At 48.1% G+C, this 25,199-nt stretch overlaps 1 protein-coding gene across 1 annotated transcript in view; it reads left to right on the top strand.

Annotated features, from left to right (window-relative positions):
- Positions 1 to 25,199, top strand: part of ACSF3 (acyl-CoA synthetase family member 3) — a 75,976-nt gene that overhangs the window by 5,979 nt on the left and 44,798 nt on the right. Inside the window, exons 4-6 of the mRNA XM_085320158.1 lie at positions 10,994 to 11,148; positions 11,681 to 11,826; positions 18,174 to 18,286. Coding sequence (XP_085176284.1) covers positions 10,994 to 11,148; positions 11,681 to 11,826; positions 18,174 to 18,286 — 414 coding nt within the window. The remainder of the gene's footprint in view (positions 1 to 10,993; positions 11,149 to 11,680; positions 11,827 to 18,173; positions 18,287 to 25,199) is intronic.

The following is a 25,199-nucleotide window of genomic DNA, read 5'->3' as shown; positions in this document are numbered from 1 at the left end:
ACCTGAAGCGATGCTGTTTGATACTTTGATTTTAGTAGTCTGTTTCCTTTGTAATCTTCTGTCCTCGATGTTTTGTACTGTATCACCTGATAGAACACGAACTTCAGAGTTTCTTGTAATCCAGGAAAGGAAAATACTAATACCTGGCACAAAAAGAAACGTTGCTTTTCATCTGCAGAGATACGAATTTTAACAGATATTTCGATTTAGWTTCAGCAGCGTGAATGAGAATTTGCAAATTGAGGCTCTTTGCAAATTTGCAGTAAAGGTGGCAGGAGGGAACTCTTACTTGACTGTAGTAGAGACATGCTGATAGTGTTGTTTTACAGTAGAGACAGGAAATCCCTGTCCTGATGCTGTGCTTCCCTTCTGTTCCTTGTTCATGGTGGCAGGCAGCTGACCTAAAGAGAGGAAGAAAAGGTACTAGGAACAGGGCAACCAACAGTCAGGTAGAACAATTTCTATGGTTGCTGGCCCCTGGGATCCAGCCCTATTCATCTATTTCTCTCAATATTATGGACAGTGTAAGAGACATTGGCATTTGCTGTAACTGGCACTGTCTCCTTTGTGATGAATAACATTGCTGTTAAGGGAGCAAYTGGGCTTTCAGTGCTGGTACCACCTGATAGCCAGAAGAGAAATGTGCTTTGTTGGTACAGAACACCTTGGAAAAGTGAAAAGAGCATGTCAGGTCCATGTTCTATAACAGAACAGACTATTTTACGTGCTCGTATTTATTGACATGCTGTACTGCCTTTTCAGACCTKAAGGACAAAGTGCAAACATGTAGGATATAACCAGCAGCCTCTGACTGTGCTCCAGTAGTGAGGGTGAGCCTGGGGTCTGATCTGAGTGACTGCAGAACCATGTGATTCTTGGTTACTTATTTCTGCTTCTCTGAGAAGCAACCACAGAAAATGCACGCTTCCTTTCTCGTTGCAAGATGTCCCTTGGCACCTGAAAACCCAATTTCTCACTGAGCACTGATCCTACTGAGGGGAACAGTCCCAGAATCCAGTGGAGCAGCTTTGCATTCACATTTCCAGAGTAAATGGATAGTATGCTGTTGTAGAGGAAGACTGAAAGTTTCCCCTGGAAGCCACAGCCAGTACGGCTCTCCTAGTGATAGTTGCTACTGAATTATCTTCCTCATGTTTCGAACATCACCCCCAAAAGCACTCTCCTGTCCTTGCTACTCACCACAAAGCCAGGGCTTGATGTGCTAGCCCTGGTGGTGCACAGAGGCAGCTGGTGGCTGGTGAGGGAAGCGGAAGAGTACGTTGGTGGTCTGGAAGTGAAGCCAAGCCCTCTGGAGGGCGCGTTTTTCCATGTCCTGTGGCACTTGTGATTGATCGTCCCTTATACCCTTGTGTTTTTCTGTGCTCTCTCCCGACATCTGCAAATCAATGAGCTGGCGTTGAAGGATGGGTTCAGGTGCCTGGAGTGGGATACTCAGCCTGCCATCTCTGATCAAAGCTCCCTGCAGGACCTGGCAACCAAGGGCAAGTGAGGACAGTGCTAGAGGGTGTCCTGTTGACCTTGGAGGTTGAACTTGGGCAGGAAGGTCAGCATGGCCAGTGTGTCTGATGCAGCAGGAGCGAGCGAGCTTCGTTCCAAGGGCTCTCAGGTGCATTTGGACTCTGAAGGATGTCATTTGCTTTTCTATTTTTTTATTCCCTTTATTTTGCTAAGGGCCTCCCCTGGGAGCTGGAAGTGGTTTGATCGACACTACAAAGAAAGCACATGAGGGTAAATAAGGCTTTCTTGTGGAGTTTAATGCAAGCTGCCTTTCAGTTCCAGTCTATTTTCACCAACTGTTTACAAAATGCCCTTTGCTACTGAAATCAGCTTTCAGAAAAGCACTGGAGTTTCAGTGGAGGATCTTGCAAAAGGAGCCTAAGTTTTGCTGTGTGCTTTTTCTCTTCGTTGCACCTTGAGAAAGCAGCCAATTATAGTGTGATATAAAGAAACCCGAATGGCAGCTAAAACACTTGACAGGCTGATCAAAACAAGGCTAGGAACTTACTCTCAACCTGCTGCAGACATATTTAGCCTTGAGTGATACTGGCATGGGTTCAAGAGAAACCGCAGCAGCATGCCCGATGTGTGTTTGGTTTCTAATCACTAACACTTCATTATACAAAATAAATACTTTATTATTACAGTGTTTATTAAATTACGTAATTTGTGGTGTGCCTTATAGTYGTGGATACAGATGCCAATCTGGTTTAGTTGGTAGTAATAGTGCTCTTTATTCTTAGTTGGATGATATTTAAGCCCTGGACCAAGGCTTTCTTGTCATTCCCTGCAGTGCAGTGTTAGGAGGCAGCATCTTTCAGACCTTTCTGTCTGGTTTTGGTAGCTGTCCAATGAAAGGTTAAAAATTAGGGCTATGGAATAACCCCAGTGTCCTGACCAACATCCGCTCTCTTACTAAAACAGCATCTGATGTCCAAGGCTGCATGCAAGCTATTGCTGGGGCCACAAGGGCTCATTAAAGTGTATTGAGATGCCTCAAGCGTGAAACTTACTGCATAAAATCAAATTCTCTTTATTAAATAAGGACATCCATTACTTTGTACTAGCTACTGTACATGTTATAATTCACTTTATAGCACCATCTGTCTTGCTTACGCTTTTTGTAGCATCTTTTTATTGTAAGTTATTAAAGAATATGGCTGCATCTATTAATCACTTTATTAATAAGGGTTTATAAATGGACCCTTAATTTCCAGCATTGCTGTCCAATTCTTGTATGTTGAGTGCTAAGTTCTTTGGTGCACACACTCCCTGGGGTGACGCCTGTCTCTGCTCAAGCCCTTCTTGGGCTGCTGCCTGACCTCCTGCCCCTGAGGCTGAGAGCTGTGGAAAACAGCACCCAGTGCTCCTGGGCGGGCTCCTGGTGCTCAGAAGTGACAGCTCTCATTGCGGGACGAGACATACCAATAGTGCTGTGAGCATAAGGACTGGGAGCGGGAAGGAGAGCAGCAGCGAACTTGAAAGCTGTCTCTTCCCAGCAGCTTTGTGGGGCAAGGGCGGCTCTGACATTACTTTCTTTTCTCAAGTAAGCTTGAGAACTGTGAGGGTAGAAGTCTCCTTTGGAGTCAGATAGGGATGCTTAGGCTGCAGTCTTATGTGATCCTCCTGTCGGAATTTACTTCCAAGCTGAGTTTACTTCTCCAGCTGTACTGTCTCTTTGCAGGCARCCAGCGTTTCTGAGTAACTTCTGAACATGTTTGCCTATAGCAACTCTCTCCCTTCCCCTCCACTCCCCAAGGTAGAAGTTTTAAGGACACTAAGTTTCTACAGATTTTGTGAAAATTGGTGGCTGGGTGAGGAAGGAGCACAGCATGAGTCCTCTCCTTACTAGAGGTCATAAAAAGCATATGGGCATGCTCTTCATGAAAGCCTCTGKGTGCCATCAGCATTTGCATCTAGCAGACACCAAAACATCCATTCTCCAGCAAGATGTCCCCTCTTCCTTCCCACGTTGATTCACTAATGGCTGCAGAGGTTGAGCATACCCTGTGGTGTGACTGTTACTTAACAGAAATGTCGGTGAGTCTGGAGAGATGAACCCAGTGGAAGCCGGGATTTGCCAGTGTGGGCCTTCCCGGCCTGGCCGCTTGCTGTGGCCGTGATGTGACTGCAGCGTGCTGGAGGCTCGGCTGCAGTTGGGACCCCGTTGTGCCAGGAACCGTGCAAATGCACAGTGGGTCTGCCTGGAGAGCCACCGCAGCCGAGTCTGCCTTTTGGAGCGAGGTGGGAGGTCYGTGCGTGCTCTGCAGGATCCTCCGAGTCTTTCAGCTGATGTGGAGCCATTCTGAGCTTGAACAACTGGAACCGCTTGTCCTTGTCTTGGACTATCTTTGATCCTGTCTGAGTTGCTAAAGGGAAAAATGATCTAATGGCCAAAGGCTCTGTATCTGCTCTTTGCACTGATAAACGTGAGACCAGATCCCAGCAGGCCTTTCAGTCTTAAGTGGAGGGATAAGATAAAAGTTCTTCAGAAACATGAAGGAAAAAGCTTGCTGCAAATGAGTGACAGAGGAAGTTTATAGAAATCTGAACTCTGCGTGACCTGTGGTGCGTGCTGCCCACCTGGCTCTGCTGGGCAGCTTTTGTGCTTGCTGCCTGTGGAACGCTGCCACCGCCTGTGCCTTGGAGCCGCTTTCATGATAAATATGCTGAAATGTAGATCTATTACCCTGAAGTCGCCAAAGAAGCAGTTGTTTTGGTGCCAGCAGTACTGGATGTCAGGCTTAAGGTGCCCTCAAGGATCCAGCCCTCTAAAATCATACTTAGTTTGGCAATATCACACGCAAAGCCATCAAAATCGTTAATCTTTTCTGTGTTTTTTTTTTCCTCATTTCTAGGCATTTGTTTTGATGAGAAGTAAGAGCGCATAAAGCTAGTGTGTGATTTGGTATTAATTCCCCAGGCGTGCAGCAAGTGTGCCCTCCCTCCTGGCAGCTTTTTCACATGGTGGGAGGCGGCCGCAAACCTGATACTTGTCGGGGTTTCACATGAGATGTTACCCAGAGTCTCTGGTGCGCTGTAAGGTTACACGCCTGTTTCTGATGTGTTCCGACTTCCTCCTCCAGACCAATAACCTGTGTTGCATCTGTTCGCAAACTGTCTGTCCCTGGTGCTGTTGTTATCTGTGCTAACCACACCAAGCTTAGACTGGACGCTGCCGTGTTTTTCACCTTTGCTTGGCTGTGTAGGGAGATCCCGTGACAGCTGCGGTTGCCTCCGGGGAGAAGAAGCAGGCAGTACAGTATTACAGTATCCTCTCCCCTGGATATGTTCCCTTATAACCATCAGTCTGAGTGGCTTTTTTAGTTTATTATTAAAATAAAAGCAGCTCCAAGCATGCGAGTCTGTGAACTCCAACAAGCAAGCACCACTGAAATGGTGCGCTCAGTGGTGCTCTGTGCGCTGGGGATTGCATGTCCCATCCAGTTTCAGCTGGAGAAGGGCAATTGTCTCTTCATTTACTAATCGGAGGCTTCAGAGGAGTAATTTTATTTCAGACTGAAAGGGAAGTTGGAGGAGGGAGGAGCAGGTCACTAGTGAATGGATCATGTTTGATCACTTTGCACAGACCTGGCTTTAAAAAGTTTCAGTTTTTCTTCATGTCTCCCCAGATCTGCCGTCTGTCCTCAGCATCTGTTATGGAGTAATGTCTTTTGATGTGTGTGGGGAAAAATAAAAAATGGAACCAGAGCCTGTCATATTTACTTATATTACTAGGTCCCAGGGAAAGTACTTGCTCCTTTCAGTATGCCTRCAGCATAGCAAGGGTTTAAAAGCTTCAGACTGGAATGCAGAGGGGCCATCAAACTGCACTGATGAATAAATGATTAAAACCAGAGTCATGCAGAGCACAAACAGTTTGGGGTTATAACAAATATGAGATGAAGCCACCAAGGGCCCAATTTCCCTTTGAAGACAAGAGTGTTTCTCTTTCTGCCTACTGCTAATGAACAGCCTAGGTTGAACTAACCGTCAGCAGTTCAATCCTTGGGAGAACACAGAGCTCCTATTGCTGTTCTCCCATCCTCTATCATATCTGTCTTCCTTTCAGTCAGCGAAAAAAAATGTGTCAGACTGGGCTGTGTGGCTCTAGATTCCTTTCAGTGCTCCTGTAGAATTAAGGAGAGCCTTTTACCTTTGGCATTGGGTGAGGGGATCTTGCCAAATGTTGATCTGCTTTGGCTGCAGGCCACTTTACCATCTGAAAAAACTGTTGCTCTCAGAATCTCTGAAAATTGTGAACATCCCTTTGTTGCAGGCAGTACTACCKGCACTTTAGTGATCAATATAAAACACAAAGCCATCTTCCAGATCGAAAGGGAAGTAAATAGATGATTTAACCTTGCATTAGTGAAATTGTTACTTATGAAAAGGTTTAAAAAAATTCAATAATAACTGAAAATGATACAACAATTTTAGACTAGCTTAGAAGAGAGAAGCTGTTGTATTTGTCAATAGATGCAGCAGTACGTGATATCTATTACCTGTTTTAGTTTTGATGAGAAAAATCCATGATGCTGGTCACTTTCTTTTCAACTTTTAGGTATTTTTGCCTTCATCTCTTCCAATTGCTTTTGAAGTCCCTATACAAGGTAAAGTCTTGCTGGATGCGGTGTACAAATGGTTACTGCCTTCTTTCATTCTTTCTTTTGTGTTAGAAGATCGCAGAATCACAGAGTGGTTGAGGTTGGAAGGGCCTCTGGAGATGATCTAGTCCAAACCTCCCTGCCCTAGCAGGGTCACCTAGAGCACATTGCACAGGATTGTGTCCAGACGGTTTTGAATATCTCCAGAGAAGGAAATACAACCTACAGCCTCTCTGGGCAACCTGTTCCAATGCTCTGTCACTCTCACAGATACTGGTAGATTGTGGATTTTGTCTAGTTTACAGCTTGTGCCTCTCCCAGTGAGGTCTCTGTAAAGGAAAAAAAAAAAGTTGATGACTTTTCTACTCTGTGTTTCTGTCCTTTCCTTCCAGTGATCTTAAGTAGCAGATCTGAATGGCAGTTGGGAAGGTTGTCGAATGGAAAAGCAACCTATTAGAGCAGCTTGTGTGTTTATCCATCCCCATTCACTGTCCTGCCATCTGTATGCTGTAAGAACTAACTGGGAAAATCCTATGGCTTTGTCTGACTAGGGTTGTTTTGTATCCTCCTGTGCTTTGATTTGTTTTCTCTCTCTCTCTGTTCTTTTTATTTACTGAGGGCGAAACACCACTGGCCAGCCTATAGAATTGCCCAGATACGTTTTTGTGCAGTGGGAGGGGTAGAAAATGAGGAATGTAAGGCTGACAGGAGGCTTTTGGGARCAAAGTCATCCATTCCTTTGCTGACTCAGGCAGATGCATCCCAAAAGGCCAACACCACTGTATGTCTGCCTTGGATTTTTGGTGCTGTTATTACTACCAGGAAGCTATTCCCATCCTTGCTTTCTTGTGGTAAGAATTTTTTGTATGTGTGTGTTTCTAGTCTGTGATCATCTTAAAAGGAGTTTTGGTCTGCTCAGCACCATCTCCAAAGCATTCCTCGTCTGCAGAATGCTTCTTTTCTTGTGTGTTTCTCTGTTGCTGGTTTTGAAGGCTCAGCATTACAGCRTGGCTAGCAGAGTACCGGGGCACATGCCTGCCTGCAGCTCTGGGTCCAGCCCTGCTGAGTTGGCGCCCAGTCCCTGGCGATGGGGTGGCTGGTTGGAGTTGGCCTTTCTGACCTCTCCTCTGGCAAGCGGAGGAGAGAATGCGTTTGTGATGAGCAGTACCGAGGCTCTGTGCTAAGGCTGCTGAACTGGTATCTGGTTCGTGCGCGTTATCTGAATTTGCACTCATGGAAATCTCTCTGAAGCCTGAGACATATCTTGTGGGAGTTGTGCTCTCTGGATTGAGAGAGGTGGAGTCCRGTTAGGTGCATCATGGCATCCATAGGAAGTACGTGTAGTCAACTGGTGARAAGATGGAAATGCCTAAAGAAGAAAAGCAGCAACTGTGGGAAGTGCTTAGATGAGCTCTGTGAAGAAAAGATAGAGAGGGCTAAGCTAGTATCCCACTTGATCTCTATGATAATCATCTGTTATATACATATATGTATGTATTTTTTAAAAAGGGCCTGCTTTYCCAACATGCTGAGCAGCCGTGTACCTGAAAACCTGTGTGCTCCCATTATTGATGAAAATTAGACCCCTGGTGTCTGCTGATCAGTCAGCACAGAAATCCAGCGGCCCTGACACACAGTGCAGTGTCTGCCTCCGCAATCAAYGGCTTTTTAAAAGCGCTTGGAGCCTTGAGGTATCAGGTGAGCAAAATAAAATGAAATGATGGGCTACCAATATCCTGTCCACAGGTAACTGATGTGGTGACAGTGATGTATAGGATAACAGAGAGGGGAGATTAATTGTGCTGCTCTAAGCCTGACAGTGTCGGAGGATGCCATGTGCAGGGAGGGCAAAGCCAGGCCTCTTGCAATGAGGCTGTCTAAATCCCAGGACTGATTGATTAGTCCAAAGTAATGAGACTTTCCAAGATCCTTCTCTTAAACCATGGAGTTATAGTTATAAAACAGAAGCAGTTGTTTCAACTGGCTGGGCAGTTACAAATCCTCTRGATGTCTTTGGGTCTACGGTGGGTTGGGATTGGCAGCTTCATACCATGGCTTGGTGATTAGTACTGTTAAAACACATGGTTAGGAGTCAGATTTGCCTGGAAGAGAGCAGGACAGGTGGAGATGTTTGACTGTCGGTGGATTGCGCCAGCAGTAGCTGATGGCACAGCTCCAAAGGCAGCTGCTTATCTTCAGGAAGGGGCTGTCGCTGGGGCAAGGCGGACTGACATGGAAAGAGTCGCTCCTGTTGCTGGAACAGGCAGTGGAAAGGCTTTTTGTTTAACATCGGAGTTGAGCAGGAATGTGAGCAGAGGGGATCCTGTAGTGCAGGAGGAAACTGTTGTGTTTCGGAGTGAAGTTTTTGTTTTTTAAATCCATGCATGCGTGGCCAGTCAGACTGGAAGTCTGCCTTTGCTACCCCTATCTGCTCTGGACATCCAAAGTTAAGTTTCACAGTAAGGAACAAATGGTCCCCAAGCATCTGTGTCTCTTAAATTCTTTTGGCACAGTTCTGATCCCTGCTTGCTCACCCATCTCTCCCTGTTCAAGGTAATGGCTACTAGGAGCACTAAGCAGAGAAGGACAGGTTCATGTGTTCAGTCCCTGGGTTTGGAGATATCCTTCTGCATGCAGCTGCCTCAGATGGGAAAGATACTGTGGGGTAAAGAAGAAAAAAGATCTTTGGGGAAAGAGGCTGGAAGGAACATATGAGGGGATAGATTCTTCCAGAGGCAATGCTGCCTGTTCTGTCTTGTTTTAGAGGATCATGTCAGTAGGTAGAGTTTCTTCAAGCCCACTGCCACCACCAGCAGGCTTCTGCCATTTCCGTATCCTGTCTATGACTTACTTGCAGAAGGGTAACACTGCTTTCTGCTCCTGCTTCCAATCCAGCTTTATGGGATGCCTCTCAAGGCACATAGCTCTGAAACACTGTCTGGCGCTGGCCCTTTGTGTTTCCCAGATCAAGGAACCCAGCAGGCCTCATGGCTAGAGAGGAGATTGGGACCACAGACCGTGCAGCTCCTGGCTCAGGCTCTTTGCAGAGCGCTACAGTGAGAAGGCACAGCTGAGGCAATGTTTCTCTCTCTGGGTGTGATTTCCAGGGAAACTGTGCTCTTCCTCTGCTTTCCCTGATGCTGAGATCTCCTTACAGCACTTGTGTCCCAGCTCCCGAGGCTGTGGAAGGGAGCGGAGGTTCCCTGACGTTGAGGCCCTCCATGGCTGGTGGATCTCTGACTTGTGCATTTGTCTCCCTCAGTCGAGGGCTGCCTCTGGGCGCGGAGGCAGCAGACACTCCTTTCTGTTCGGGGGGACAGTGCCTTTGTTAGATGTGTCCTGCTGTATTAAGAATAACAACGTGGTGGTGGTGGGTTTTTTTAGGAGCTGATTGTTCTGAAGCAGTGAAGTGAGAGACACGGGCAGAGGGAGTGTGTGGTGGGGGGAGAGGAGGTGCTGGCGCAGTGAAGTAGAAAGTAATGAAATTGAGCCAGAGAGAGCAGGACTGAGGGGAGAGGAGCCGAGAACACCACATCCAGGGTGACAGCATGAAGGAGAATCACTTGTTCACCTCCAATCAATTCATGCTTTTTTTTYCCCCCATCACACACGCCTGTGTGCAGCTGAGCGTGCAACGGGAGGGAGGGGAGAGGAGGAGACGTGCATTGTCAGGAGCTGTTAGGAAATACATTTGTCAACAACAGGGTAGGAACCAAAGAGAAAGGAAAGTGGCCCTCACCAAAGCTGAGCAGGCCATAGCCTTTTATTTATTGATGGATTTGTTTCAATTCTGTGGTGGGGAGTGCTTACCTAGGGGGAAGAGTGACAGAGTGTGGAAGAAGTGGGTCCAATTTCAATATTTATGCCTCCTACCTGCTGCTAAATGCTCCCAGGTGGAGCTGTTCAGCCAGTTCAGCAGCCCTGGGATCACTTGCACTTCATTCCCCTCCAGTAGAGCCAGCTCCTGGAATTTGACCCAATTTGTTGTTTCCGCAGGTTAATAGAAATTGCAGCTTGAAGAACTTTTGTCCTGCAGGGACTGTTTCTTCTGGAAGAGTGTGGATGGGGAGCTGGCTTTCTGAGCTAGCTGCCCTGTCTCTTGAACTGCAGCTGTGTTTTACCTGCAGCTTCTGCTGGCTGATCTGAGCACACTGGGGGCACATCTCTGTGTGTCCTGTCACACCAGAAGCAGTTCACTTCCACTGCGGTAGTGTCTCACTAACAGTCTGAGTTCATAATGTCTCCTCTTACCAGCTCTACTACCTTTCATGTTAATGGCATTTCTGTCTCAAGTGTTCGAGTCTGATTGGCTCCTGCCTGTATATCATGTTCTTTGTACACAACTTTTCCTTTAGAAGAAGGTCTCTATGCTTTGCAAAACTGGTGATTTTGTGTAGCACTCAAATGGTTGTATATGCTAAAGGAATCGATTGGTGGGTGATTCATTGCTGAATGGTGGGTCATCCTTTGCTGGGGTAGGAGTTGAATACTGTGCTTCTGGCAATAAGCAGCATGATGGGAGGTGAGTGTTCTTCTGGACATGGAGTTGAGTATGACAGGCTTTTACCGTTTCATCCTTTCCAGGTTCTGTAGATAGCACTATGGATCAGAGGTTGGTCTGTTTATGACCAGCTCTGGGTGGCTTTGCTTTGGACAAATCTGTTGTGTTCCTGCACCTCAGTTTCCCTTTGCACAGTACTAGTCACTAGTGGTGGGGCTCCTTGCCCCACAGGGGCTTTGCAGAGCCCTTGCTTGTGAACCTGTTCAAAGGTGTTGAGGGGCTGGCATTGGCAATGCTGATTAWCGTTTCCCCCTATGCTTGGTATTGCAGTATATTTTTATATATRTGTATTTCCCCTCCTTTCTAGGTTTGGAAGAAGTTGTTAAGCTCTCAAGCACACCGTATCARTGTCTTCATGGCAGTACCCACTATTTATGCCAAACTGATTGAGTATTATGACAAACATTTCTCTCAACCACAAGTCCAAGATTTTGTGCGTGCTTTTTGCAAGGATAACATCAGGTAGGTGGGAGATGCCCCTCTGCACTGCCTCCAGTTGTCAGCACTGAAGGACAAGCTGTGTGCAAGACAAGGTGGCTGCTGGTGGCTGTCTGTTCCCACAGTGGCTCTATTGAGTTCTCTTCTTAGCTTTGCCTCGTTGCAGTGCCAGGCAGTTTATTGTACTTTAGTGTCTCTCTCTGACAAGAGCCAGGGTGACATTATTTAATTATGAGCCACTCTTGCATGGTAAAACCAGAAGTAATCTGTATACTCATTATGTGTGTTGCCCTGCAWAACACAAGGCTAAAGACTTCATCCTGCAGCCCAAGCTTGTACTACAGCATCTCTTTTGGGAGGTTCTCATCTTGACTTGAAAACCGTGACAGATAGAGGATCTACTCTGTGAGCTGCATCCCTGGAACTAGTTAAAATGTTTTTGGAGTGTCTGTTTTAAGGTTTTATGTAAGAGCAGGTTTTATGTACCTGTGTTAGAATGCAAATTCCCCAGAGCAAAGGTGATTTTGGGTGCTTTCTTACATGTTTCCTTGTGCAGGTTAATGGTGTCAGGCTCAGCAGCCCTGCCTGTACCTGTCATGGAGAAATGGAAGAACATCACTGGGCACATGTTGCTGGAGAGGTATGGGATGACTGAGATTGGAATGGCACTTTCTAACCCTTTACATGGACTCCGTGTTCCAGGTAGGATTTTCGAGAAGATGGRCCATGTTTGAAGGTGTTTTTCTCTGAGATGTTCTTGTTTTTTCTCATAACAGAGAATATACTTTTGCTCACAATTTGTCATGATTCAAGAGCAGACTTGCATGGGAACAGTGATGCTAGTAGAGAGTTTGGCATAGCCAAGAGGAGCCTGGAAGAGGACATGATTATGTGGGTAGAGGCAGGTAGGATACTTTCAATTACTGGCCATGGTGCACTGGCAAAGCTGCGTGTGCAGGGCTTGCAGTGGCATGCGGTCTGACCTAACCAGCCAGACCAGTTCTGTCCAGGAGGCAGAGTCCATTCTGGATGCTTTATTATTTCCAAAGTCTTAGTACAAGTTCTGTGATGGGACTTGCATCTACAGCTCCTGCTTTATGAAGTTGTATTCATGTGTAGTGTTGACATAGGATTCTCCACAGAGTAGTTATGCCAAGCCAATCACAGAATAGTTGGGGTTGGAAGGGACCTCTGGTAATCATCTGGTCCAACTTCCCTGCTCAAGCAGGGTCACCTAGAGTGGGTTGCCCAGGACTATATCCAGTTGGGTTTTCAGTATCYCCAAGGATGGGGGTGCCACAACCTCTGTGGGCAACCTGTTCCAGTGTTCAGTGCTACCCTCACAGTAAAGAAGTGTTTTCTTATGTTGAAGTAGAATTTCCTGTGTTTCAGTTTGTGCCTATTGCCACTCACCCTGTGACTGGGCACCACTGAGAAGAGTCTGGCCCTATCCTCTTTATTCCCTCACATCAGATATTTATACACATTGGTAAGATCCCCTCTGAGCCTTCTTTTCTCCAGGCTGAACAATCCCAGATCTCTCAATCTCTCCTTAAAAGAGATTCCAGTCCCATAATCATCTTTGGGGTCCTTCAGTCAGTACTGAACACTTAAAATAGGTTGTGTGCTCACTCTTATTTTAGTGCAAGTTTGTTGACTCTTCAGAAATTAGAAATTGTCACACCTCCTTATACATTCTGGCTCTTTTCTCTCCTTGCATTCCCCCACCTCTCTTAGCTACACTTTGTGAGTCCTCAATATCTGTAATTTTATATAACCTAGAAAGAAATTGATCTAAAACATTAAAAATATAGAATGTCCCCACCCTCTGGTTGGTTCAGAATGTGGCCATCTGTCTGCTGAACAGCCCAGCCCACCACTATGCCACCTTCTCCTCCCCACATGCTGTCCACACATGCATGGCACCATATGCATCATTTTGATCTCCAGTATCTTATGGGGCCAGTGTTACCCAGGGACTTTCCAGTGCATCATAGCTTTCCACAGCASCTCAGTCCCATAGGATGTAGAAGCTGTTCCTGTGAAGGGATTACAYAGGGTGTGGAGAAGCCACCGTTTCCCTCTGGCACTGGCTTCTGAACCTGAGAACAGCTGTGGGGCAGTATAAGATACAAACTCCAGTTTACTTTTGCAGAGTAAYTGTGCTTCCCCCCTCCAGGACTCAGTGAATATTCCCTTTCTCTGAAAATCCCATCCATGCAGACTGGAGAAGGAAGCAGGTAGGAAAACTAGATTCCCAGCTGCATGAGCTAGAGCTTTGCATGAGTCCTGTACTGCAGGGTGATTGTGCAGTCTGAGATCACTTGAATGTTGTTGTGGGCCAGTAAGATATACTTAATCTTCAGTAGTGAAAATGAGTAGAGTACCTAGAAATTTGACAGGAGACATGGGCAGAAAGGGAATAAGATTGAATTTTCTAGTGGGCAAGATGGAGAAATTAGCACCAGAGAAGGCAACTCCTCTTCCAGAGCTGGATGCCAAGCACTCCTAACAGAGCCAGTATGTAATGTCCAACAGTACTGAGGTCTGCAGGAGAGCTGGGAGCAAATAATCTCTCACAGCTGCACCCAGGGGGACTGAGGATAAACCTGACTGTTGCTCTAACCACTATCCTGGGAGTATGCTTGAGCTCTGAGAGAAGAAACTCAAAGGTGTCGATCAGCTAGAGACTCGTACAGAAAGGAGGCTATAATTTAATAGGGTTGATTAATTTATTTCAGAAAGTGTCAGTTGGGAAGCAGATGGGTGAAGCTGAGGTATAATTTACTTGAGCTGTGAAAAAGCTTTTGGTATAGTACACCATGGGAGGCTGCAGCCTCTCAGATGTATGTGATGTAAGATCACCAGGTACAATGGAGTATCGAGTGTGAAAGAGTCAACTGAGAAATGCAGTGATCAGGTGGGAACAGAGTCCAGGGCAGGAGTGGGGGGGGGGAGAAAGGGATGGGTGATACACTGCAACAACGGGGAACACTTCAGTCTGCCGAACCAGAGCAATTATGTGATTCTGCAGCCTAGATTTTAGAGAAAGAGGAGCAAGGATCTCTRTCCAGGATTTGGAGGAGGAAATCAGGATGTGGTGGTTTTATAAACCATAGAGATGGCATCAGACATGACGTTGACTGTATTTGTCTGTCTGTATCTGTCTGCTGTGCCGAGAGGGCTGTGAAGGGCTGCAGGGCTCCGAAGCCCATGCTGACATGCCTGCCACTATATTGCATATGCAACCATTCCAGAAAGTCTGGTCTGAATGTGATCTGWCTCCATCCTCAGCCAGCACAAGCAGGTCCCCATGGATAAAACCCAGGTCCTCAGATTTCACAGTGGATATCTCATGGAGTAGAAGCAGCATGGTTTCCTCTTGGCTACTTCATGAGTTCCTGCCCCTGAGCAGAGATCCTGGGACTTCCCTTGCCCTCTGTCCCACATGTGCTGTGGCTGGGGAAGGGTCAAGAGTCCTCAGAGCCAGCCTTTCCTGGCTGTGTCGCACCACCCATGTCCCTGCTGTGTGGCACTGAGGGAAGACTTTGCTCTCCATCCAGAACACAGGTTTGAAGGTGCAAGGGAGGGTGAGGACTTTAATTTCAAAAAGAAGGAAAGATGAAAGATCTGAAAGATAAATGTTTGCTTGTATATGGTTAAAACCCTGCTTAAAATGCCTCTGTTTTCACCAGCTCTCATTCTAATCCCCCTGGTGCTGTTACTGTGAAGGGAGATGAATAATTCATGGGCAGAGAATGCCTCACTGGGCCTAATCACCACTTTAATTGGAGGTTTAGATCAGAGGCGGCTAATAGCTCCTACAGCGGGGACTCCGTGTATTGTTGACAGTGAGATCGTTGAGTGCCTTATCGTTGGCCTGTTTCAATTCTCCCAGGACACTACCACACATAACAGCATCAAGGTCCCCAGATACTGAAGGACATAGACCGCAGGGCCAATTAAATTTATCTGGGAAGAGCTGACAACTTTTTTAAACAGAGGAGAACCGGTGAAAGAATAATAGTGTCACTCCTTTCTGACTGCAGCCTGCCTGATGCTGGCTGAGTTGACACTGTGGGCATGTTGCCAGCATTTCTTAACGTTCAGGAGTGTGCAAATTGGAGAGAGCTGGGAAGGGCAGTGGGGAAGGGAGCTGGAGGGGAAAGAACAGCGATTTCTCCCCAGTTCTGCCTGAATTATGGCTAGTGACAAAAGGAAGCCTGTGCTGATTTTTGACTCTCTTCTGGCCATAGGCGAAGTGGGGCTGAGTTAAGCAGAGACTGTGGTGCTGTGCCTTTGAGAACCTACTCAATTAACCACTGACCTGTTGGAATCAGTGTGGTGTGTATTTTAAAATCTCAGATGGACCTGAGAAGCTCTAATCATTGTCTTTGCACAGATTTTAATTATACTGTCATGTTCACGTAGATCTGGTCAATGTTGTCAGCATTTTCAGTATTTGCAGATGTTGTCTTTCAAAAGTTTGTCATTTTTACTAAAGACCAAAAGGACTTTTCCAGACAGAATATGAAGGAACAGTTTCCCACAAGAGGTTTATTTTACGTGTTGGATTTGCTTTAGCCAAATAGGAAATAAATTGATGGCGCTGTATTTGTAATTGTGATCTGAAACCTCCCTCTACTGCAATAATGCAATCGTCAGTGTGCTTCCTGAAAGCCTGTGTGAAAGCAGGACTGGAGTACATGTGACTAAATCACAAACAAATGCTCTGTCCTGTGGGGAGCAGCTCTTCTGTTGTGTATGTGTTTGTGTATGTGTGAGATTATATATATGTGTGTGTGTGTATACACACACATATACACATATATATGTACTCAGGGCTTCAGTAAACTTGACTTGCAAATATTTGACACATTTTCCATGAATTATAACTTACCTTGACTCCTCTGGAGTCCCCTGTTGCAGGTACCAGCCTCTGTTTAAAATACAGAAATACCTCTGTATTTCATCTCAAGTGGCACATGGACTTCTCTTGAGAGGTAGGGCACACACCTCTCCCTCCTTCCTCTGCTCTAGTCTGTTGTTTCTGACTCGGTAAGCCCAGCTTTCTCTCTCAGGTTGGCAGTCTGTCTGGCCATGTCATGTAAGCAGTCCAAGTGAGGCTCTTGGTAAGAAAAGTACCTGGCTCTGTGTGTTAGCTGACCTTAATACTGAAGGAAGCTTTCAAGCTGAACAAGCACACATCACTGAACTGCCATGTAGCTTTCTGTTTATTTCTTGCTAGATTTGCTAATTGTTAGGGTAGTTTTGCTGCAATAAAATCTCACTCCCTCATAGCCCATCTGCTCTTAGATGATCTTGCAGGGATGCCATAAATCTGGGGCACAACATCATATCTATTTCCATGGCAACTGACCAATGTTGCAATCAAAATTGTGTCACAGACATCGGATCTCGAGGGCTTGAATAGGACGATGAGAGCAGTATAGGGAAAAGTCACTTGCACCCAGATGCCTGAAATGCAGATCACAAGGGGAAGGTAGAAAATGCTGCCATACAAAGGCTAGGAATAGAAGAGATCCAACTACTTCCCACTCAGTCCTTGCTGCAGGATRAAAGTCCCGCTTTAATGTTGTCTGGCGCAGCAGCTCTCAGCAGTGCTGTCGTGTGACTCGTGGCTGCTGCTCTCCAGCCTGAACCCGTGGTCCCCAGGAACGGACCTGCTGATAGCAACAGGGAGGAGTGTTAAAGAGAGGTGAGACTGGGCATTGTGTGTCTGTTGCCTCTGAGAATTAAGAGCAAATATCCCCCTTTCCCAGTTGTCATACCTGTCTCAAGCAAGGCATAAAGGGTTGATGCTGTTAATCAGGTTTGAGAGAGCAAGTGAGCTGCAGAGCTTGTCTTTGGGTATTCCCAGAACTTGTGTTCCTTGGTCCCAGGGCTGGACTCCACATCCCCTGCACCCTGCTTTAAGGACTTTCCAATCATACTGTGTTGGACTGCCGTCTGGCTAGCAGAGTTAGAAAGCACCACCAACTGCTGACACCCCAGGTGGGAAAATTTGATCATCTTTTAAAGAGTACAGTTGTCAATGTCTGCTCAGACCTGACCAGTTCTTCCTAGCCACAGGTCACTGTGCTGACATCTTTCTGGACCCTGTTCGGGTTTGTGTGCTCACTGGTCTCCGATCGTAGGAGATGGAAGTCCCAAGTCTCTCCTTGCAATGAGAGCAGCCTTGTGCCATTGAGATGCAGAGTGAAACCTGCTGAGCCAGCAGATGCCCAAGACTCCTGGTTGCTGCTGTGCCATGAGCCCCCCATCAGACAGAGGTCTTGGGAGCAAAGCTGCTCTTTCATCTTTATTCTCAGAAGCTTACCAAGAAGAACACGCGTTAAACCAAAGGGTGGGAATCTTGCAGGATGCAGGTTTGAGAGCTCTGGGTTGCTGAATCATCTTGCAACTTACTAGCAGTTGTTCCTGACACTGTATCAGATTCCCTGATTTTGAAAATTGAAACCTGTGGAAGAATGGTATGTTTTGATCTGTGCTTTTCTCCTATCATATTTTATATATAGTGTACTGATGACATAAAACAGAGATAATCTCTTGCAATTCTTACATTGTTAAGTCTTTGCTTTCTCTGTCAGGTCCAGGCTATAGAGAAGCAGTGAGGCGCTGTAGCAATCATTGTGCTCTTTCTTTTCGAATCTCTTTGTAGGGTTGTGGGTTTTTTGTTTTTTTTTTTAGAAAAAAACAGCTTTATTACTGAGCTACAAAGCTGTGCTGATGTCTTCGAAAACTGGCCAAGAGAAACTGTTCAGGGCTAGAGACACATTTGTTTTCCTATGTGTTTTCAACGCTGCCTGCTCAGCAAACATCTGAGTATTGCACCACAGTGACATTTACATGCAGATATATGATGTGATTGAAGCCTTCCTGAAGGGTAAACCCCCGCTAGGAAGTTCTTCAATGCCAGCACAGTCTGCGGATGCCATTGATAGAGCAGCTGCTCTTTGCATCTTTTATTTTTCGTTTTCCAAAGGCTGTCTACTGTCTCAGTCATGTTCCCTCTGTTACCTTCACAGGTTCGGTGGGGACCCCACTTCCAGGGGTGGAAGTGCGCATTGCCACCGAGACCTTGAAAAGCGGCATTCATTCCTACAGCATCCATGCCCAGGGAGATGAAAACAGCACACAGGTAGTACACAGCCATGTTCTCCATTGCTTGAGCTTTTCTGATGAAAAGCTCTCCTCCTCAGTCCTTCGAAACCCCAAGGATCAGGATTGAGGCTTGCCCTGTTGTTATTCCCAGGAACTCAGTAATACTATTTGGTCATTTTCCCTTTTTACATTCTTTTTACTTCCTGTTATATTCATGATGCTTCATGGGCCACACAAGTGTCCGTTCTGTGAAGACCAAAGAGGAACAATGTCTGAGAGAAAAGAACAAATCCCTACACAGGGGTGGGAGGTGAAAAGCTATGGTGTAAGAAGATGATATTGTGTCTTCTGAGGCTGTTGATGCCCAGAGGAAGATGATGATTTAAGCTGTGCCCGGCCTTTGAAAGCTAGGACAAAAAGTTAGTTCAGTGCAGTAGGTAAGAACAAAGTATTGAAGAGAACTCAGCTGGATCCTAATCAGGTCCAAAGAGTGAGCATAAGTGTTGCTCACTCCCTACAGTCTGAGGAAGAGGATGAGTAAAGGAAAATCTAGAAGCAGAGTCCATGTTTATTTTACTGGATTTGATGAAGGCGCTAGCGATGAGAATTGGAAGGGGAAGATGGAGACTTGGTGGTTGCATTTGTTTTGAAATGGCACAGGGGGAAGTCCATCAGGTTCCCATGAAAGTGCAGTTCCGTGCTAAGCTCCAGCTGCCAAGTCTTGTCTGCACTGGTGGCTCTTAGTATCTCAGAGGAGTCAGATATCCTTGATGATGGAGTTGTGGTTCCCTTTTCCCCACGAGCTGCCCTGCTGTTGGGGTGCTGTGTGTCTCCTCATGCATAAGCAGCCCCTGAGACYGCACTCTGAGCTAGATTCAGAGCAGCTACAGGGTGTCCCATTGCCTCAGCCCCTTCCTCTCCTCGAGGAAACAACTAAGCAGGGTTTGCATTCCTGCCGTGTCTCCTTCACACCCTCATTGTGGGTGCAGGTCATGTTGCCTCCTGCAGATCAATAGCCAGGTGATACACTGGCTTGGCTGAGTAGATAGATACTGTATATGAGAGAAAAATTATACCAGCAGTGTCTGTGCGTTGTGTGGGTGTAAAACAGGCAGGCCTGCACCCCAGCCTGACCTACACAGCTTTACTTGTTCCTTTAGGAAAGTAGCTGAGCTTCTCATCTAGCCCTGCACAAGCTGTGGGTTCAGAAGAAGCTGCTCGATCTCTGACAGAAATGCCTAAGGCCATTGCTAAGATAGYGAAAAGCTTGAGAAATCCTTTTACTCTAGAACTGATTATCTGTGCTGGAAAGTAGGCTGGAATAGCCAGTAGTACTCACCATTGCGTTCCTGTGTGCGGACAGTCCTTCACTTGGGTTGTGAGAGTTCAGGCTGCGGAGGGTTAGCACAGACGCAGAGCTGGCACACCAGTTGGTGACAGGGGACTATCCCCTCCCTGAAGTGAGATCTAGTGCAGAAGTGAGAAGTGGGAAGTTCATGCCACACTGTTTCACACACCAGAGTCCAGCTAGCAACACCTGACTGATTCGTATAAAAATTCATTGTATTCTCTAGTACTGGGGGAGGAGGAAAAGTGAAAAATGTTATCTGTGTTCTGATGCTATAAAGGGGCTGTGGATCCCACACCACATGTGTAAAACCAACCTCCTGATGAGTTGAGAAGGAAGCAGTCTTGGCAGGGACTGTGACTTCTATTAAAAAAAAAAAAAAAAAAAAGCTGTTTGCTTCTCTCTACTCTCTGTTTCTGACCTTGTTTGGCTGGAGAGTGGACAAGGTAGGAGGCCTGAAGTGGCTACTCTGGTGTAATGCCTTAATACATAGGAAGCTATGTCCCGTTTTTATCAGTTCACAGAAAYCATGTTATGTTTCACATTTTGGCTCTTCATCCCAGAGAGATATCTTGGTATTTTTTTTTATTTGCATGGAACTGAGTCATGAAATATGTCCATTTTAATAATGATCCTATAATGCCTTTTACCTTAAAGGATCCCTTRGCACTTCACAAATTAAGTCTCAAACACAAGAATCCCTGAAGTACAGCTACTTTCAGGATGAAATGTGAACATTATTTGTCTGAGATATGAGAGAAAAAAATRTGATGTTTCTTTTTGCTTGATATTCCTTCCTCCTCCTTTCTTTTCTGRTTGTACTGGAAGAGTGAACAGAGAAGAGTGGGAGTCCAGACTACCTTCCTCTGATGCTGGAAATCCATAATCCCTCAGGGTTTCAGAGAGCTGAGGTTCAAAGAACTCTTTTTTTTTTTTTTCTTTTCTGCCTTCAGGCTGATTTTATATTTGGGGCAGAGGAATAGCCCTTTTAGCCCAGCCATCTCTCACGTATACCCTTCAAGTCTCCGAGTCCCCTGCGTGAGTGGCTGAGGTGGCTGCAGATGTCTAAATGTGCTCTCTGGGAGCTTGTACTAGCACTGGCTTTGGCCCTACGCCCCTTGCTGATGGCTCGCTTTCCATCAAACCCTCCCTAGAGCTTTTCTGAATGTTCTGCTGAATTCTCAAGACATCTAGCTGGGAGGAAGCAGGAGACAGAGTTTACTGCTGGGTATTGGCTTGATGGTTCCTCTCTGAAGAGCTGTCCTTGTCTTGCCCACGTTGCCCCTTTTCCCAGCTTGACTGAAAGTTTTCAGATTGTATGAAGTCACTGAAGGAAGGGGAATGACCCCATCTGCTTAAGGCCACGCTTTGAGATAGTCACTGGTCTGAGCTTTGTCTGTCGGTACTGGCCAGTACCTTGAGCACACCCTGCTCCCAGCAGCATTTCAGGAGCAGAGCAGGGAGTCTCTGTCCTGGGACTGTCAGGAAGGCCATGGCAAGGTGGGAGAGAGGGTCACTGCTCTGTGTATCTTGGCAGACAGATGTGTAGAGGTGCCAGGAGTTTAATATTTATATTACCTGGGTAGTGTCAGCCTGAACAATATGACTTCATATTGCATGGCGGTGCTGGCAGCCAGGTGCCCGTCACCTGCCAAGCTCAGTCTGTCACCACCCACCTGTTCTGCAGGAAACACAGAGGCAGTCTTCAATTAACAATATAACTTAACTACTTCACACCTGCAGTCACACATGAAGAGCCTCAGCTGATGCTTGTTCCTGGCCTTACATGCTACTGCAGGCACACATCATGTGCGTGTTTGCTTAATAATTTATGTCAGAGTATGTCAGTGAAACGTACTTGAATCAAAGAAAAATTGGCAATCTGAAGTGCTCGTTGCACTCCACTGGTCAAAGGAAAGGCCTGGCTTTGTTCAAGCATGGGAAAATCAGGGCTCCTCCGCTGCGGTGGGGGTCTTCTGGTGGGGGAAGAGCCACCTGCGGTCCTGGAGCTGAGCCTGCTCCCTGGCAGTGCCACCTGATAACCCTGGTGGGTCCYTTCCTCTACTTTGTCCTCCAGCTTGTGAAAAGAGTTAAACAAATATTTACTTACCTCCTTCCCAGGAGAGTGCTACGCCTTAATGCACCTTTGTGAAGGGCTGTGAGACCCCCGGTGGGGAGCAAGGGCAGAGGGAGGCAGACAGGCCAAGGTGGCGGAGGAGAGTGGCAGCCGGCCAGGGCCGGGCGACGGTGCRTGCACAGCCCTTCCCACCGTCCACGCTTCCTGTGTCCGATTGAGATTAGTGCATCAGTGGCCCCATCCTTGCCCTGGGCATTTCTGTACGTTGTGGTGCTGATGATATGAAAACCCACCACATGTAACATAATGGATTACTCATTCCAGTGTAGGAAATAAACACCTCCCAGCAGCCGGACCAGCGCAATAAACGCCTGCCGGCTGCTTCGGTTATGTGACTTTCAGGGCAGGGACCTCTCTTTGCACACAGAAAGCGCGGTGCACATCTGTGCTGCTCCACGGATGATAACGAAGCTGCCAACAGCGAGCAGCTCCTGGCCATAGCAMGGGTCCCCCCGTGCGGCGCGCCTGTCGGCGTGCGCGGGGTTAACGGCGAGGAGCACGCGAAGGGCGGTAAGGCAGCTTAGGGCAGCTACCTGTAGGATCTGCWGAGAAGCTCAGCACCCTGCCGAGAGGCTCAAAACTGTCTCTTCTCGCCATCCTCTCCGAGAAGGTGATCTTCTCGCCTGGGGTTAGGCGCGATCTGCGAGGCATTCGCGCTTCGGCTGTGCTGCGTGACTAACCAGAAACCTTCCCYGCTTTCTGTGAGCAGTAAGAGAGCCTGCGTTTGCCAAGGAAATTATTTGCTTAGCTGTACAAAGCCTCGCAAGGTCGTCGCCTTCCCTGCTCGTGTTGGGCTGAGGTTTTTACGTTCTACTCCCTCTCGACAAAATGAGACAACAGACTTTCCCTGAGCCGGCGCTGTCTCTCGCAGTAAAGGCTGGGGGATTGTTTTGTTTCCTCTTACATTTTTGCCCTTTGGACATGTTTGTGCATCCTGCTGGCGTGAGGTGCAAACAGGAACCCAGGCACATCTCAGTGACTGCCCAGACGGATCCCGACCCCCCCCGGCAGAGGCGAAGGAAGGGTGTGGGGGTGGTGGTAGCAGAGAGGTGGGGAGCGTTTCTGCTTTGCCATCCGGTAACTGTACGAGCTTGCGGCAGGGGACTGATGTAATTTGCAAAGCTGGTTTCTGGCACTCCCTGAAGATCAATAATCTACTTAGCTGAAAGTTTGCTGGATTGTGCTGCTCCTCTCGTCCCTTGATTAGCGTGCTGGATCCCGTTCACACGTGCTCCGTCCAGCCCTCCTGTCTCCTTGCAGCTCTAATGCGTGTCTTGCTCCGTCGTGTCCAGCTTGCTCAGGTTTTTCTGGCTGGCTGTCATGCCACTTCCTTTCTAATCATTGCTGCACCGTGGGCTGCAAGGAGCTGACGTGCAGCGGCGTGTGCTCGGGCTGCCCGCCGTGCCCTGCCTCCCGCCCTGTCTGTGCGCTGCCCAGGCTCCACTTCACCTTTCCTCCTGGGCGTTAGGCAAAAGGGTGAAGCAGCACGGTCCCCACCAGCAGCTAGACGGCGTGCTCCAGCCTGGCCAGGCCGCTCGCCGCGCAGCCTGTGCCAGCGCGGGATGCTCGGCAGGCCGGCGGGGGACGCGGCGCCGGAGGCCGAGCCCCGGGCAGGGCTGCGCCTCCGGGCAGGGCTGCGCCTCCGGGCAGGGCTGCGCCCGAGGCAGCGTGGTCGGGAGGTGGCGCTCCCCCTCCGAGCTCCGGGGCGCGCGGGCCACCCGGCCGCGGGCCCGCGGCGCGGGGATGCAGCCGGCATCCCTGTCTCCTCCGCGCCGGGAGCGTGCTCCCCTGGACCCGGGAGCGTGCTCCCCTGGACGGCTGCCGTCCTTTCAAGTGCGCGGAAAAGTGGCTCTTCCACACTTTTCTCCGGGGAACAGAGAGGTGCGGAAGTGGGTGTGATGGGAGAGCGGCAGCTTTGCCCGCTCGGAGCCGTCTGCTGTTGCTGCCGTAGCTGCTCGTGTAAGAAGCGAYTCCCAAACGTTTCACCTGCCTTAAGCGGCTGCCCATAGAGCCAGTCCAGCCGTATAAGCAGGCTCAGTGAGAACAGAGAGCTGAGTTTAACCAAAGAGCCTGCGTGTTTCTCTGGGGGGAGCAGCCTGCAGTCTTCCTTACCCACAGCCCTGGATGCTTTTTCTTTTTTTTTTTCTTTTTTCCCCCCTTTCCCTGTAAGCTTTTGGCAGCCTGGCCCAGGCTGGCTCCTCAGAGCGTGGGTCCTGCGCGCAGGAAAGGGTTACTGTTCTCCAGCGCTGTTTCGGTTTGCTTTGTTCGGTGCGATGCATATTTCATACGCTCAGCTTCCCAGCTGGCGGAGGCCTGCAGACCCTGTGAGCGGCTGGGTATTGTCTCGCTCGCTCTTTATTTGTTTGTTTGTTGGTTGGTAGGTTTTTTGGGTTGTCATTTTTGTTGGATTTTTTTCCCCCCAAATTGCTCACTCTCTCGAAGCCAAACCCCAGTCTCTGACAATAGGGGTCTATCAATAGATAAATGGTTTCACAGCTGTATCTAATGCAGTGCTCTAGCCAGGGCTTTTATGGCGAGTAATTTTCTCGTGATGAGGCTGTGAAGRGAGCCGTGTGGGACGTATGGATTGCAGGAGCTGGCAGCAGGAGGACGCTGCAGCCATGGGCTTTTCTCCCCCCACCCCACCCCTTTTAAAGGTTGTAATTATCTCGTTGTTTATCCATATGCAAGCTGTCGTCCTGGACGGGAACCGGCTCGGCTGTGGCCGTTCCTCCCCGCCGCCACCAGCGCCTTCTGGCCCCTCCTCCCCGTGCCCCCACATCTCCACCATCTGTCAGCAGCCCGCTGCCGGTTGACAGCACCTAGTAGAGCAGAGGAGCTGCGGGCTTGGGGGTGGCTGGCAGTGTAACGCTTTGTTCAGACCTCAGCTCTTTGCAGTTGGTGCCCCTGTGATGGGGACCGCGAATGGCTCCATCTTGCTCACTTTCATCTGAGATCTCCATAGAGCCAGTGGGGAGGCTGCTTGTGGTTGCATGAGAAGAGTTCAGGCTTCATCCAAGGCTCCATGTCGCTGCTGCACAGGGCAGGGAAATGTCCCATGGGTAGGATGTGAGTGCTGGTAACTTCAGCTCYTGGCACCTCTCTGGGCCAGGTCCCCCGTAAAGGCGCAATTGCATGCGCATCTCTTGCGTGGTTGCCCCCTCTGTCCATCCCAGCGATCCAGGTTATTTTTTGAAGGGCTGGAGCGGAGGTGTTGGTAGCTCCAAGCGCAGAGGCTGTGTTGGTGTGTGCAGCAGGAGGGTTAGCAGCATCCGCCTTTTAGAAATAACATCCCACTGTGATTAGGAGTTGCTGCAGTGAGAGTTTTGCCTCTCTGTTTGTGTGGTTACAGTCCGGAGGCCAGCAGCGCTGCTGAGAGTCTCCGGCTCTTCTCCTGGCTTGGCAGGGCTGGCTGAGAGCTCYGGAGGGCACACCAGCCTGCTCCTGRCTGCCTGCCTCTTCGCA

This window comes from Rhea americana, unplaced genomic scaffold, assembly GCF_003343005.1.
Source record: "Rhea americana isolate MKP2758 unplaced genomic scaffold, rheAme1 scaffold_612, whole genome shotgun sequence".
In the NCBI taxonomy this organism is placed as follows: domain Eukaryota; kingdom Metazoa; phylum Chordata; class Aves; order Rheiformes; family Rheidae; genus Rhea; species Rhea americana.
The sequence above is the reverse complement of the archived record's forward strand: the minus strand, read 5'-3'. Positions and strand labels throughout refer to the sequence as shown.